This window comes from Chanodichthys erythropterus, chromosome 11 (genome assembly GCF_024489055.1).
Source record: "Chanodichthys erythropterus isolate Z2021 chromosome 11, ASM2448905v1, whole genome shotgun sequence".
NCBI lineage: Eukaryota > Metazoa > Chordata > Actinopteri > Cypriniformes > Xenocyprididae > Chanodichthys > Chanodichthys erythropterus.
In genome coordinates this window covers 6,541,985-6,559,377 of record NC_090231.1, presented here as the reverse complement: position 1 = coordinate 6,559,377, position 17,393 = coordinate 6,541,985, and the positions used below count along the sequence as shown (strand labels likewise).

At 37.2% G+C, this 17,393-nt stretch overlaps 1 protein-coding gene across 4 annotated transcripts in view; it reads right to left on the bottom strand.

The window, feature by feature from the left end:
* The window catches only part of ntrk3b (neurotrophic tyrosine kinase, receptor, type 3b), a 165,424-nt gene that overhangs the window by 140,034 nt on the left and 7,997 nt on the right, over nucleotides 1–17,393 (bottom strand). For all 4 annotated transcript variants that reach the window (XM_067400335.1, XM_067400336.1, XM_067400333.1 and 1 more), the window contains exon 2: nucleotides 219–293. In XM_067400335.1, the coding sequence (XP_067256436.1) occupies nucleotides 219–293 (75 nt within the window). The remainder of the gene's footprint in view (nucleotides 1–218; nucleotides 294–17,393) is intronic.

Here is a 17,393-nt window from a genome sequence, read left to right as displayed (position 1 = left end):
GATTGACTTTGTGTTGACTTTGCGATAAATCTTCTCACATTTTGACACCCTCATTGACAAACAAGACTGACATTATATCACACAAGCCCTTGAGCTAATGTCAGCAATGTTCTGCCCTATGATTAAAGAAATCTCAAATGACCCAAATCGTACAGTGTGCACCAGACTTTAGAGTAAAACCCATATAACCACTATGGAATCTGTTTTTGAATACTCACAGTCTCTGGAGTCCTGTGTACAGTTCCATGTCAACATCCTTAAGAATCTGCAATCCAGTCCAATTCTCTATGTGTCTACAAAAGAAAAAGAGAAAATATTGAAAACAGCACCATTACCGCCAATTTATTCAACCAGGGGATATGTGTTTTTCCGCTTGATGGCTGGGGCAGGAACCCGACGAAAGGTCCCTGGAGTTTTGAAAAATGTATCATAGTTCAGTGAGCGCTCGTGAAACATTCCTCTCAGAGGCATTCGTGTGTGTTGGTTACACAAATTGCCTAAGGGTGTGATTACTTGCAAACCACTCTATGAAATAATTAGCAAAACAATTTGTTTTACCCTAGACTCTAAGGTCAAATGCATAGAACATATGGGAAACACAAAGATAATTATCATGTATACCATGTAGAACAACCAGAGACAAAAGTCAGCTTGTTTGTGGGATAGCTGGGATCACTGAAATACTGTGACGTCAGTAAAAAAACTCACAATAACTCATTATAGTCATATCAGGTATGAGCAAGCACAATTTAACCCTCTCTTCCCAAAATAATTTATACAAAGAGTTCAAAAGTGTGGGGTCTTATTCAGAGGCGGCCTTTGCAATTTTGGGGCTGTTTACACAACACCGTTTTCAAATAAAAATTTAAAACTTTTTATGCGTTTTGGCCGTTCATTTACAAGACAACGGCGTTTTGGGTGCCTTAAAGCGCAAACTTTTGAAAACGTGTTCTCAAAGTGCAAATTTTTGAAAATGGTATCCGTGTTAACAACAAAAACGCAAATCTGTGAACACAATGACATCATGGACATGCGTATTACATGTTCAGTCTATGGTGTTTCATCCATTTTAAGCATATCATTTTCATGAAAACGTACCCTTAAGGCATCTTTACACAGAAAAAGCGGCACAGAAACCAACTCTGAAGCGGCATAATACCACAAAAATGTGCATTTACACAGAACGTTTAATGCTGTTCTGAAGCGGCATAAACGCATTTACACAGGAATTAAAATCGCGGGAAACAATGCTTTGAACATAAGTATTTCAAAACTAAGAGTTTTAACAAAATTAATTTAAAAATAATTAAATAATAAACAATTAAATATAACTCGAAATCAAAAAAAAAAATAAGAAAATTTAAAGTAACAAGTTAGTAAACTGCGTGCTGTATCTCACGCTTTGATGTTTGTCATAAAATAAAATTGAACGATGCAACAAAATTATTCATTATTACACCGGGTAGTTCACAACAGGATTAAAACAGGTCGAACATTTTTTTTTTTTTTCAAAGAGACAAACAACAAATGATGCTAGCATTTGCGTGTATCAGGCAGCAGCAGATCACCAGACAGACCGTCGTGTGTGGGAGATCCTCAAGGAGATGATTTTTGGAATATAATATAACAGTACACAATCAAAGTGACGCCGATTGTGTTAAGCATTTACCTTATCTGAGAGAAATGTAGCAGCGCGTTGACCCGACAGTCTCTTATAGGAAGATTACAAACGGCGAAAGCCAATTGATGACACACGACGATTCTCTGCTGTTATTTTGGTGGTTTGCTTCACGATGTGAGTACAGGACTCTTTTACTTTAATGCCCCTTGTTGGAAGACATTATTTTTATTATTTGCCCTAAGTTATATGTTTCGTTTCATGCTTCTTGAATCTCGCGCCGCCTGAGCTGACTGGAATGCTTTTGGTTGTCATGGCAATGACGTAGTTTAGAGCGGCTATATTTCGCGTTCATTTACACTGAACCAGAACAGAATCAGACTCGCCTTTGATACTAGGGGCTGAGGTGGGTCAGACCCGGCGTATTTTAGGTCTTCTTTAACACGGCATTGCGTCTTTACACTGAATTCTGAGCAGGTACAGACCCGCTTCAGAACAGCCATAAATCGGCTGTGTAAAGATGCCTTTAGAGGACCAGTTGAGGCATCTTTACACAGCCGATTTATGGCTGTTCTGAAGCGGGTCTGTGATTTATGGCTGTTCTGAAGCGGGTCTGTACCTGCTCAGAATTCAGTGTAAAGACGCAATGCCGTGTTAAAGTTGGAGGCCCCCATATAAAAAAAAAACAGACAAGCATTTAATGCAATGCAGCTGCAATTACTTTATTATCTCTGCTCTATTCAACAGTGTTATCTCATATTTTACTCGTAATAGTCTATAATTTACACATTCTATCTCTTTAACCATAATGAAATGAGACTTTTAAATATGAAACTAAACCACCAGTAGGTGGCGGCGACTCAGTGTCTTAACAAGTGAGTCATTGAATCATTCAGTTAAATGATTCGGCTGAACCGTTCAGGTATGAGTGAATCATTGAGTCATTCATTAGAATGATTAGTTCAAAAACACCGATTCATTTAGTTACAAAACATCACTGTGTTGCTCTGAGATGCACAATGGCTCTGCTAGAGCAAAAACAACTCTAAAATGTAAGTTACCACCTAATATTTACTTCTTGTTTATTGTTCTTGCATAAAATCAATATGACATTTGCAAATGTGCTGATATTTGGGAAAACAGCACTCTTGCTTGTATGATAAATATTAAAAACAAGAACTCACAAGGAGACTCTGGCATCTGCATGGCTCTTTTTCGAGCGCAAGCCGAGGCCCTTTCTGTTTCAAAGCCCGTTTCAAGTGACACAGGTGAAACATAGCAAAGGCCACTTTAATTCATATACTGTATGTTAAATTGACATCTAAACTTACTGTAATGACAGCTAGACTCTAAAAAATGCTGGGTTGTTTCAACCCAAATTCAGGTCAAATATGGACAAACCCAACCGTTGGTTTAAAAAATTAAATAAACATTTAACCCAGCAGTTGGGTTTGTCCATATTTGACCCAAATTGCCCACCAGGAAAAAAACTGCTGTCTGATTTCTGGGAAAAGTAATAGAACACCTCTCCTTAACAAGCCACATGATTTGAGGTATCAGTCATTTCCGTAGCACAAATAGTGCGGGAGGAGTTATGTGCTGAATTTTAATACTTAGGGTTTGTTCAAACAACTAACCCTAGGTATTAGCAATAGTGAATGTGTTTTCATACAATGATAATGATCATAAATGGACACATTATAAACACTCAGCAATGCAGGTAAACCAGGCAGCGTTTTTTTTTCAGTCAGTCCTGATGTCAAAACATGAATAGAATAAATGTTTAAAATAGGCATTTACATGCAAAATGAAAACAAAAAAACATCTATTGCTGTCAGTCGGGTTTAATAAAGTTCAGGCTATAAACCTTTTCTGAAAAATTCCTAAAATCCAAATGAAAAAAAAATCAAAAGGTGTTACAATTATCCCTCGCCTCCCCTAACATGTCACTGAAACACCATTATCAGTGTCAGAATCTGCTGGAAAACATGCTTTAATTTAAATTCAGCAATTGCCAGGGTATGCAGTGCTGCCTTTATTTCCTATTCCGCAAGCTTCTTATCTGCCAGCTAAAACAAACACAATCTGGACAGAAGTGAAAGATGTTCTAAGCAGGAGAAATCACCGATGTGCCGCTGACAGAGCACAGCCACACAAAAGCAAACAAGAATACACGCTTCTAGATCCACACACACCCTGACAATGCCACAAGCTCAGTCCAGCACAGTATATCAGGTAGATTTAATGTTTCTGTTTACAGCAGTGGAGAGAGTGACACTTTACAAATGAGTCGCACTGCAGTTAATGTAATACAGCAGAGGCCCTGCTACTTTACTGACCATTGGGTTTACACAGCGTCTTCAGGTCACTAATTTCCCCAAAGAGGTCCCTTTGACTGAGGGTGGGCTTCACAGCCCACCACTGAATGATGCCTAAAACCAGTTGAGAATCACTGGTTCTGCTTCAGGACCCAGATTTTACATTGGACATCATGTGACGACAACACTGTTTATCCTTGCTGGAAGTGAACCTGTTAAAGGTGCCCTAGAATCAAAAATTTAATTTACCTTGGCATAGATGAATAACAAGAGTTCAGTACATGGAAAAGACATACATTGAGTTTCAAATTCAATTGCTTCCTCCTTCTTATGTAAGTTATTTGTTTAAAAGACCTCCGAAAAACAGGCGAATCTCAACATAACACCGACTGTTACGTAACAGTTGGGCTCATTAATATGTACGCCCCCAATATTTGCATATGCCAGCTCATGTTCAAGGCATTACACAAGGGCAGGACATCTGGATGTGCACAGCTGAATCATCAGACTAGGTAAGCAAGCAAGAACAATAGCGAAAAATGGCAGATGGAGCGATAATTACTGACATGATCCATGATATCATGATATTTTTAGTGATATTTGTGAATTGTCTTTCTAAATGTTTCGTTAGCATGTTGCTAATGTACTGTTAAATGTGGTTAAAGTTACCATCATTTCTTACTGTATTCACAGAGACGAGAGCTGTCGCTATTTTCATTTTTAAACACTTGCAGTCTGTATAATTCATAAACACATCTTCATTCTTTATAAATCTCTACAACAGTGTGTAATGTTAGCTTTAGCCACGGAGCACTATCAAACTCGTTCAGAATCAAATGTAAACATCCAAATAAATACTATACTCACATGATCCGACGCATACACGCAGTATGCATGACGAACATCTTGTAAAGATCCATTTGAGGGTTATATTAGCTGTGTGAACTTTGTAAATGCACTGTTTTATAGTCGAGAGCTCGGGGGGCAGGGAGCGCGAGATTTAAAGGGGCCGCAGCCTGAATCGGAGCATAGTTAATGATGCCCCAAAATAGGCAGTTAAAAAAAATGTAAAAATCTATGGGGTACTTTGAGCTGAAACTTCACAGACACATTCAGGGGACACCTTAGACTTGTATTACATCTTGTAAAAACTGGTTCAAGGGCACCTTTAAGTTTTTACACAGATATCCTTTAAATAGATATATTTAAACAGATATCCTTTAACAATGCAAGAGGTGAGCACTCTGTAAAGTCTACTCCAGCACATCCCAAAAACTTTCAATGAATTTAAGGTGCCAATTCATGTGTGAAAAATGTTTCTCCATGCTTCCCCCCAACCATTCTTTCCCAGTTTAAGCCTGATAAATCTTGACATTGTCATCCTGGAATATGGCCATGATGTCTTTTCCTACATGGTTGTTTTAAGAAATAAAAAGCTATACACTCCATCAATAAGGGTTAGAAGAAATGTTGCCAAACATTTAACATGCTAGAAATTAGGGCTGGGACAATACATCGATTCTCGATTCGCAATACAAAGAATCTGGAGCGATTCTGATATTTTCCGAATGTATCGCGATTCTCTCTCGAATCAATTCTAAGCTTAGATTTTAACAGCAGATAGCATTATGTGCTTAAGAAACAGCCATACTCTGCTTGCAGTTCCTTTACACATAGCACTTAAATTACAAGGGTGTTCACAGTGGGCTGTGTTTAAATTAATCTTATGTCATAAAAGCATTCTGAGCTGAGGTGCAAGTTTATTTAACCACTCTCCAGCACTCTTCTTTGTGAGCATTTGAGTGTGCTGGTAAAAACTACCCTGGAGCGCCATCTGCAGTTAAAACTAAGCTCAGAATCGATTCAAGAGAGAAAATATCAGAATCGATCCAGAATCACTGTATCGTGAATGATACTAGAAATAGCCCTAGAAACATAATAATCACTGCAGTAATGATCCGGACATAAACTGTTAAGCATTTGCCTATTTAAATCCAAACAGTGACATTTTTTGGCCGGGTAGTATATATGCAAAGTTCTATATAAATGCCAAGTTCTGGCATGAAACTCTAGATGCCACAGGCTGATTGGTTGCTGTTGCATCAGTAGCCAATGAGCTGTGGATCAACATTTAAATACCAGTAGTGTTGATGTTAGCAATATGCAGCGTCTGTGAATGTATTGGCAGTAGCAAGTCTCGCTACTTGCTCTGCAGCAGCGTAATAGATCTATTCCGCCAAGAGCAAATTCATCAACATCGCCATATACATTACCATGCTAATCTCTCAGAGAGTTGTCATGACAGAAATAATATTAATTCCCAATATTGTTAAAAATAGTGTTCCCTCCTCATTTTTACTGCGAAATAAATTCATCCCTTTCGTTTACATTTCCATATCAGTAATCCTTACTAACTGAAAAAAAAGAACATTTTGTTTGTTAATCAGACCTTTCTTGCTGGATGCAAAGAAATATAGAACTGAGTCCGGATGGCATTGTTGTGATCCAGAGGCAATGGATCAACAGTGTTTATACAGATGCACAACCTAAACCTTGTGAATCATTCAAATATCAGTCAAAAGGCTCTGTGCCCGTTTCACTTCAGCATGTGATGAAAAGCCTCTCTCAGGCTGTGCGCAAGTTCATGGCGGTTTTCTCCATAATCTTCTCTCTAGTCTCTCCATTGTTCCCAACACCCATGCCTGGGCATGATTAATGACTTTGTTTAAATGATCTACAGCACAAGTACATAGAGCTTAATGGAAGAACATTTAATAAAGCAGACTGTCTCAGATGTGCTCTCCAGGCATTGATCGACACCTTTCTTTTTAATCTCAGAGACAGGCTTTGAGTAAAGAACCCTGAAAAGCCGAAAAACCAAAAGTCTTACTATTACCTTGCCCTTCTATTCCAAGAATAAAGAGTATGAGTACAACCATGAATTCAACCAATGAAATTATTTCAAACACTATAATAACAATTAGAGAAACCACATCTACAATACTTTTCAGCATGACTGCTTGAGTCAGTAAACATACTGTTTTACGCTTCACTGATTCTTTCCTGCCGTTCCTACACCCACATAACATCTGAATAAATGTAATTACTCTGAGACAGGTGTACAACATGCTTTATTTCTAATGGATCAAGTTGATGAAATTACAGCTGGACTCCATCTGTTGCTGATTTCAGGTTTCAATCCAGGATTTACATTTCTGATGTATAAATACAACATGCCTCACCTTTAGCACTAACGAGCTATGAATCATTCGTAGGTGCCTGGATGCTGATTTGCATTTTAAACGGAGGTAATGTAGCATTATGTGAGGCAGCAATTCTAAGGTATATTTTTCTAAATGAAGAAAAGCTTTAATGACAACCAGTTGCATTTATATTTTATGACAAAATGAGTGGTGTTTGTCTGTACCAGTGCTAAAGTTTTATGGGTGGTTGCCAGACCACTGCTGTGTGGTTCCTAAGGTTCCTGACTGGTGTTGCTAGGGTGTTCTGGACACTTGCTATGCCAATGTACACCTAAAAATAAAGGTTTTTTTATTGGCATTAATGGTTCTATAAGGGAGGTCTGGCTTGATTCCAGCAGAGGTGTCTGTAAAAACACCAGAGTCCAGTAGTACAATTCAATTTGACCACATTATTAATCCATTGAAGCAGCTAGAGCAAAGCAGATGAGCAGGGATTACCTAATGTGTGGTTTCTACATGAACAGAATGACAAACACTTCAATCAAGATAAATCTTATTTAAATTACACAAGCAAAAGATACACAATCACATGGCTACAGTGATTGGTTAATTAACAGAAGGAGTGTACAAATCAATAAGCAGCTAACTGAAGAAAAACTAGGACTGAAAAAATTAAATTGGGCATCTTACTAAGGCAAACCTGGAAAGGAATTACAAACAATGACAAAAATAAAAGAAACAATAATCTTTAATACAGGTTCCATAAAGAAGCTTTAACATCCATTGAACCTTTCCATTCCACATCAGATTCTTTATAGTGGAAAAGGGTTCTTTAGATTATTAAAATATTCTTTAATTTAATGGTTCTTTAATGGAAAGTAATGGTTCAAATGATGGAACTATTCACTGTAAGGTTCTTTGGGAAACCAAAAATGGCATCGGTGTAAAAACTTGCTTATGGAATCTTTATTTTTAAGAGTGTAGGGTGTTCAGAATGCTCCACAGAGCAAAGTTCCTCTCTCAGTTTAAGTCTGTATATAGACGCAAATAGTGCTGGAGGAGTTATGTGATGAATTTCAATACTTAGGGTTAGAGATTTGTTCAAAAAACTAAGGCTGTGTCCCAAATGCTGAACTTCATGTGCACTTTCGGTCTTGTGGACTTACTTGGCCACTGCATGTGCGTTACTGTGCGTTCACACCACCGCCGGCGAGAGCGTCAAAATTCGCTTTGGCTGCCCTGCCGCCAACGCTGTACAACGGGAACGTCAAAATAACGGTCAAACAAACGGAATGTAGAAGTTCTCAACTTGAAAGGATTCCATGGAATGCAGAGAACAATTTGCTTAGTGGGGGAAAATAATGATAAATGTCATTAGGCTTAAATAACTAGAAACATTGTGCAGTTGTATTTTTCTGGCGCGCCTCGCGCCGCGCATCCTTTTACAGTTCTCCTTCACAGACATGCCCAGCACATCAGGTGCTCACTCACACCATGCTTAGAATTGCCATAATTACAAGATTTCAACTTGTAAAAAGCATTCATGTCCTCATCCACATCCTTTTTCTAAGCAGTTTTCCAAGACACACCTTATCTGATCACTTCTCAAGACGGCCATTGACAATCACTTGAGCAGATGACATGCAGCTCCTTTATAAATGCACTAGTCAATATTTAAACGCGCACACACCGCTAATACATTGCTACACGATCATGGAACGCTTGGAAATGTAGCTTGGAATTTTAAAAATGTGATTTCCAAGTCATGAAAAATCTTGAAAATTAATAAATTAAAAACTAATATATATATATATATATATATATATATATATATATATATATATATATATATGTAACTATTATAGTAAAATATAAAATAGTTTTGCTAAGTTATGTTCAGCTCTAAAATATTCTATCAGCATATTGCGCTATTTGTTGAATAGTAGCCTATTATTTGATGTGATAACACCTTTCAGAATCTGCAAAATATCAATAATTTAAAAAAATAAATAAGTGAGATCAAAACTTTTTTTTTTTTTTTTGGCACTGCAACAAAAATGTATTAATATGAGATGTTTACATATAGTCCACAATATATAATAACACACGAAAAAGGAAAGAATCATGCAACCAGGTCTTCTAATGGTTTAAATTTCTTCAATGAACCAAGTTGTCTTCTTCCACTTTTAAATTTTACCATTCTTAAAGATTTAGAGTAAATCCAAAATTCTTTCTGCAAAACAGAAAACAATGGCTTTGTTTTAAGGAACTTACAGTAAATTAATATAACATGAATATAACATTTTCCCAAAATGAAAATATTGTTCAGTAGACATTGAATGTGTTCATCTTCCATTATTATACCAAAAGTTGTGTAATATTTAGAAAATAAAGTAATCAAATGAATTGTAATTTTAAGCCATTCGTATCTTAGACCAAAAGTCTCTAAACAGTCCAATTAAACAGTTGTACTAACTAAATAGTCAAAAAACAAATGTTTCAATTTCAGAATTATAGAAAGTACTTTTGTGATTAGCTAATATTAAATTTGAAGCGGTTATTAATCGGAAAAATCTGAAAAATTGAGGAAACTGTTTAGTAGTTAAAAGGGGGTAGGGGGATCATAAACCTATGAATCATAAATCATATTATGCTGCCCCACCAAGTTTTCGAAATGCCCCCCCAGTCACGCAATCATAGAACCGGGCCTGGCGCAAATACTGAGTTATCGTTCAGGTCTTGCGCTTCAGCGGACAAATTCATACAAAAATTATTTAAAAATGCCCGTCCTAGCAAACATAGTCGGTTATGTCTTAAGTGAACGTATATTAGTCGAAAAGACAGCGCATGTGGAACAGTATAGGTATGTACTGGATCGTGCATGTCTTAAAGGGAGAAAAACTATTCCTGCTGCCTGTTTTTAATGTTAAATAAAACAACAAATAACAAAGAAATCACTTACTGCTCTTGACTGAATAGTTTTTGTAACTTCAATAATGATTAATCTTTATTTATTTTATACAGTAAAGATAATATGCAGTGATATTTTATATTTGATTACTTTATCCATTTTCTGTACGTGAAAACGATACCTTGTTTAGATACCTGAAAAACCTGAAAAGCACTGTATCTGTTTTTTCGCTCTTCTTTATTGTTTTTCATGTGTTATAGAAGTATCGGATTGGGACTCGGTATCGGTAGATACTCAAAATCAAATGACTCGGACTCGGACTCGAGGGCAAAAAAATGTGATCGGGACATCCCTAAACCAAAGTTTACACAACTGCGTTCTCTGGAATCCTCTCAAGCGAAGGACCTCTACACTCCGATTGGTTGCCGCGCCATAGCTCATTAGCATAAAGTTGACCTGACTTCAACTCTTCTCGATGGCCACACGCCACTGGCTCGCATTGAAAATTAATGACTGCCAGTCACTTTGATGCTCTCGGCGATGTGAACACACAATTAAGTCCACGAGAGCATAGGGTGTCCAATTTATCATTTTAGGTTTCAGAAGGGTGCTTGCGAGCGCCCCCTTTGCGGCCCTCAATGCGCACTTCTGCTGAGCCCGCAAGTCTGCGAGCTATGCAGACGACTTTACCCGGCAGTCAAAGCGGCATTACATTACAAAAGTGCGGACTCAGAGGAAGACCGTGAGGGTTTAGGGTGCCATTTGGGATTGGGCCTAACCCTAAGTTTTAACAGGCACACGTTGGCATTTTAAGTCCACAAGACCGCAAGTGGCATGTGTCGGCCATTTTAAGTCCACAAGACCGCAAATGTACATGGAGTGTGACATTTGGGACAGGGCCCTAGTGTTGGATAGTCTGATTCATTCTAGTGGGTCCTAAATGTTCCTCTGGATCATATGTATGTCCTGTCCTAAATGGTACACTTCGTGTGCACTTGCAGTCTTGTGGACTTCGATGTCCACCTCATGCACATGTCTGTTAAGGACCATGGGGTGTCCCATTTGTCATTTTAGTTTCAGAAAGGTGCTTGCGAGTACCCCCCTTTGCGGCCGATATGTATCCTGGATGCGCACTTTTGACAAACCCGTACTGAAGCGAGCTTCAAAGCAGCATTATGTCACAAAAGTGAGTTAGATCGTTCCATTTGGGACAGAGCCTGGGTAAGAAAGCTTAATTCATTTAGCGAATGAATCGATTCATCCTAAAAGTGCCGTTCTCTCATAGTTTTGAAAGTCTCATTCATTCTAGTAAATCAGTTTGTTCGGATGGTTCATGTAAATGAACAGTTTCACAAAAATGATTCACTGATTCAACTCCCTATACTATGTACTATGTTTTCAATTCTGTAATGACTCATTTACATTTGGGAATGACTCATTAAAATAATGGAATTTTGTTGCACATAGTAGGCTTATATCGTTGGACAGTTATATATTTTTATTTATAAAACAATTTCAAAACTTGACAAGATAAATACTTCAACTTATGATTGGGTTGTAGTTTGGCAAAATGTACTTTTTGAAGACACTGGAAGGTATTGCAAAAAAGGCTTGAGAACTGGAAATGATTGAAATCAGTATTGACTTCTTTGCTCACTTTAGACTTAAAAGTATTGAAATACTGAGCTCACTGATCAATTTGTCTGACTTCCTTAGGAAAAGGTGTTCGATTGAGGTAAATTCACGATAATGTTTCACCTCTAGTACATACATAGGGCAATTAAACTGTCCCCATTTAGCGTTGACCTTTAAAAATGTGCAAATGTCATTTCCCCCATTCAATACACCTATCAGCAATGCCTTTCAACATTCTTGACATCTTCCTATATTGTGATTTTATCACTTAGAAAAATGTGTTTATGGAACATATGTAGGCTAGACACAGAAATGAGCTCTCTTCTTAAAAGAAAACACAAATAACATTGTTAGCACCATCATTTAACAGTTAGTTCACACCAAAAAGACAATTATGTTGTCCTTACTCACCATTATGTCATTTCAATCCCATATGACTGGACTTCTGTTCTGCTCCTCACACAACATTATATGGACTACGTTTATTATACTTTATGTCTTTGCATCCTTTTTGAATGCTTTATTGTATTGGGGAAAAATACTTTCTCCTTTTGTGTTGCATGGAAGAAATGACATAAAGGCAAAACATCTTCAATTTGGGGTGAACTATTCTTTATTCCAAACATGTTCATTCCAAAACATCTCTGACCAGCAACAGAGCAATTACACATTCTCAAAGGAGATCTCCTCCACATTAAGTATTTCTGATCCAAAGTGCTGCTGGAATATTATCGAAGCTAATGTGCATAAGACTTAACTTTCCCAAACTAACCGTGTCTAGGCAGGCATGCATTTAGGCCATGTATCAATGTGCCTCAGATTAACTGTGTGCAATGCATCGCAGCTTCATGATCCATGTCCAGACCTGGCAATCTAAATATAGGCACAACAAAAACCCTTCTGTGCTGTATCTACATTCTGCACATCTCTATCCTCATCCACTCCTGAGCTTTAGCCAAAATGAAAATGAGCATAATTAGGTCCCATGAGGCAGAGAGCATTAGACAGAGCAGCAATAATGGTACGGACGCCAATAACTTCCTGGTTTTGGGATGCCAATGTCACTTGCCATGCCAAAGGCTGCAGAGAGCACTTGTTTGGAAAACCTGCACGAGATGACTTCCTTAACACAGAACAATGGGCAATTTCAGGGGAAAACAAATTTTGGTCTCTGGTGGGGAGAATATATCAAGAAAACACAGCGATGGTGTGTTCGGCTGCCTGCTGAGTTAAAAAAAAAAGACATTTTACACATTATAAATATTACATCTGCTATTATGTTTTTTGCATGCTGCTGAGAGCATATACACAGTACACTACCATTCAAATATTTGGGGATGGTAATATGTTTCTGAAGTTTTTGAAAGAAGTCTCTCAAGGCTGCAGTTATTTGATCAAAACAACAATATTGTGAAATATTATCACTGTCAGGGAGATAATATTTTATAATATTCTGTTTAAGATTTGAATTGGTTTATCATTTTTTTTCTGTTTCTGTTTATTTTGTTCCCACTTCTAGTTAACCTCCTGTATAATTAGTCATGTCAGCTGTGTCTCGTTTCTTTTTTGATTAGTTCACTGTGTATTTAAGGCCTGCGTTTGGTTCAGTTGCCGTTATTGTTGCATTTTTGTTGCATCGTGTTCATTTTGAAAACAACTGCAATTAGATCCTGTTTCAAATTTGTTTGCAACCGACTGTGACGATCACAAATTAAAAGAAAGGTTTTCTATTTTAATATATTTCAAAAAGTAATCTATTCCTGTGTTCAAAGCTGAATTTTCAGCATCATTACTTTAGTCTTCATTGTCACATCTAATACGCTGATTTGCTGCTTGAGACACATTTCTAATTATTATCAATGTTGAAAACAGTTGTGCTGCTTGATATTTTTGTGGAAACCATGATTTTTTTTTCTGATCGCGCTCTGACAACGTAAGTAATGTCTAGCACTCATTGAAGTATATGCGCGAGACATCACTTCCGTTGTCAGAGCGCGATCAGACCTCACTAACCGAGTGCTGAATGCAGTTGGACATAGTGGTGTTTTAGAGGTAAAAAAAGATATAAATACTGTTCGGTTTCTCGCACAAACCGATCGTTTCGTGTCTTAGGACATCAATGTGTCATCATGAGCCGCAGGGTTTCATTTGGATTTGTCTATGCAAGTGTTTTCGACTCTTATTGATTGTGTTCCCATTCACTCCCATTATTTGACTGACAGACGGCAACAGTTGGAGTTAAAAATCATCATTTGTGTTCTACTGAAGAAACAAAGTCACCTACATCTTGGATGCCCTGGGGGTAAGCAGATCAACATCAAATATTCATTTTTGGGTGAACTATCCCTTTAAGGCAGTTCTGAAGGCAAAAGGGGTCTAACCTGGTTCTAGCAAGGTGTACCTAATGTGGCCAGTGAGTGTTTTGCAAGAAGGCTGTGGCTTGGCAAAGCAATGTGAGGAAGAAGTTGACAGGACAGAAAGTCATTGGGAAGCACAGAGTGTGACACGGGAGACAGTGGCATTGAGCACAGCAGAAAGCAGACAGAAACCGAGGCAGAACCTGTTTCTACAGTCTTTGAACAGATAGGTGAGGCTGTCTGTGATGCCAACAAGATTACAGTCACAAACTGAACTCAAAGAGTTATTGTTTAGGAGTAAATGAGTTCTCTAGGTTTCATTACATTTACATTTACATTTACGCATTTGGCAGACGCTTTTATCCAAAGCGACTTACATTGCATTATACTATACATTTGTATCTGAGTATGTGCAATCCCTGGGATCGAACCCATGACCTTGGCATTGCTAGTGCCATGCTCTAACCACTGAGCTACAGGAAAGCTCATTGACATGTATTGTCTAGCATGTTAAGTATCTGTTTTTAAGGTGCCCTAGAATCAAAAATTTTATTTACCTTGGCATAGTTGAATAACAAGAGTTCAGTACATGGAAAAGACATACATTGACATACATGTCTTTCTAAATGTTTCGTTAACATGTTGCTAATGTACTGTTAAATGTGGTTAAAGTTACCATTGTTTATTACTGTATTCACAGAGACAAGAGCTGTCGTTATTTTCATTTTTAAACACTTGCAGTCTGTATAATTCATAAACACAACTTCATTCTTTATAAATCTCTCCAACAGTGTGTAATGTTAGCTTTAACCACAGAGCATAGCCTCAAACTCATTCAGAATCAAATGTAAACACCCAAATAAATACTATACTCACAGGAATCAATGCATGCATGCAGCATGCATGACAAACATTTTGTAAAGATCCATTTGAGCTGTGTGAACTTTGTTTATGCACTGTTTATAGTCGAGAGCTTGGGGGGGCAGGGAGCGCGCGATTTAAAGGGGCCGCAGCCTGAATCGGTGCATATTTAATGATGCCCCAAAATAGGCAGTTAAAAACATTAATTAAAAAAATCTATGGGGTATTTTGAGCTGAAACTTCACAGACACCTTCAGGGGACACCTTAGACTTATATTACATCTTGTGAAAGAACGTTCTAGGGCACCTTTAAGTCTGTGACTAAAAAGTGTCTGTGTGTGTGTGTTGGGATGGTGTTGAAGGTGGGGGGTGGGGGGTGGGGGTAATATGTATAATGAGAATTGCCTTATTGCACTGAATTACATTACTAATATTGCTTCATGTTTCACCAGATCCAATCCTCAGTAGAGGACCCAAACAATTTCCTATAGGGACCCTACAGCCTGGAAGTCATAACATACAAATCTAGACACTAGTACATAGCTTTAATTGTAAAAACATGTCCAGATAATTGAACATAGAGTACAAGCATGAGCACACACACTGTACTTTTTTATGTAATAAAAGGCTTAAAAAAATGAAATTTCTGTTATCATTTACTCATCCTCATGTCGTTATAAACCTGTATGACTTTCTTCTGAGGAAGCCCTAAAATAATAAAAAAGTGACTTAGTTTAATGTTGTGTAGGGAAGGCATAGTTAAACAAGTTTAAACCATCATTTTAAAGTCATTTAGTGTTATATAATGATTTGTTAAAATATTACATGTAAATACTGCATTGCTTTAACCTTACCACCATTGCGGCAGTCTTTATTGGGTGTCATTAGATTTTCACTGGCCACCTACCATGTTAATAATATTAAAAAAAAAAAAAAAAAAACTTTCATGCTGTCAATGGCTTGTTGTTGATTTCATTGTGCAAAACTTCAGCAGCAGGGTGCTGGGAGCAGGTATGTCTTTCACCAAGCTTTCTAGTACTTTATCACATAGAGCTTCTCTTGTCTTAAGTTGATCAATACATGGCATATCCCCTGATGAGTAGCCCATTGTTGTATGAGAAGCTTTTAAATAAAATACTGGATCACTGTTCTCTTTTGTACTGGCAAGAAGCCCAAAATGACATACAGCACGCAAATCTGGGAGACTTTGGGCTGTGAAAATAAAGTGTTTAAAGCACACATCCCATCTGGGGTCCTAGTACATGCTGTTGATCATAATTTGCAATCCACCGGCTGGGACAGCAAACGTAGTGTGTGTGCATGTGAACACTGACTTCCTCTAGTTCCCCACGCTTACAACAAGTGTTAACTAACTATATTCTGATTCAAATAAAGTAAGGACGGATATTCACTGTGAGAAATTTTGCAGCCCAACTGTGAAGTAGTGGTTGGGAAGTGTTGCGTTTCCATTGTGGTCGCTGTGGGACACATAAAAGCAGCTTTCTGCAAGCTTTTCTTCTTTTTTTATTATTATTCCTGCTTACACTGAACCTTTTGAGCTGGCAAACACATACAAAGCTACTGCAATCAACAGCTGAATTACTTATTTCAAAGGTTTTCTTATACACACACACACACGTAATCTGGATTACATAATCAGATTCCAAAAATTAACTACTTGTAATTAGATTATATTACATTTTTGAAATACATACTCATAATCATTTACTTTTTTACTGATTACAGATTGAACAGATTCTCAGTTATGGCAGTAAATTATTCATAATTCTATTTTTTTTTTTTTTTTTTTTTTTAATTTTCCTACTGCTTGTATACATTCAGAAGCTCTTCCAGGTTTGTGGAATCGCACAAACAGACCAGTCGCCAGTCATGTGACTATCACTGAAAACTGAGACCATTTGATCACTGGATTTACAGAAATCATTTCACTTTTAACAAGTGTTCTAAATGTTGCAACATTGCATATCTAATCAGCTCCTGACAAACATTATTATTTGAATTATTACTCATTTAACCGTGTATTGATGTCTCTGGAAAGCTTTTGTCTTTCAAACACATTCAAATGTGCAAATTCACTTCATTTCATATTTACATGCAATGCAGGGATTCTCCAACTTTTTGTCATCTGAACCTCTAATATATTTAAACGTCTAATATATATATATATTAAAAACCCCTGAGATTTTAAGTTAATAAGTTATATAATAATAATAATAATAATAATAATAAAATTACATTCACGGTTCTGTGATGCCAGTTAATGATCACATGACATGCAGGTAAATAAAATATTTTTTTAATCTTTTCTAGTTAGTGTTTTTTCATTTGATTTAATTACTTAATAGCTTTTCATTAAACTCATAAACCCCTGCAGTTCCTTCATGAACTCCAGTCTGAGAAACCTTTACATAATGTAATATTTAATGCACTTCATGTTGTTGATAACAAAGGATAGAATATATTTTCTTT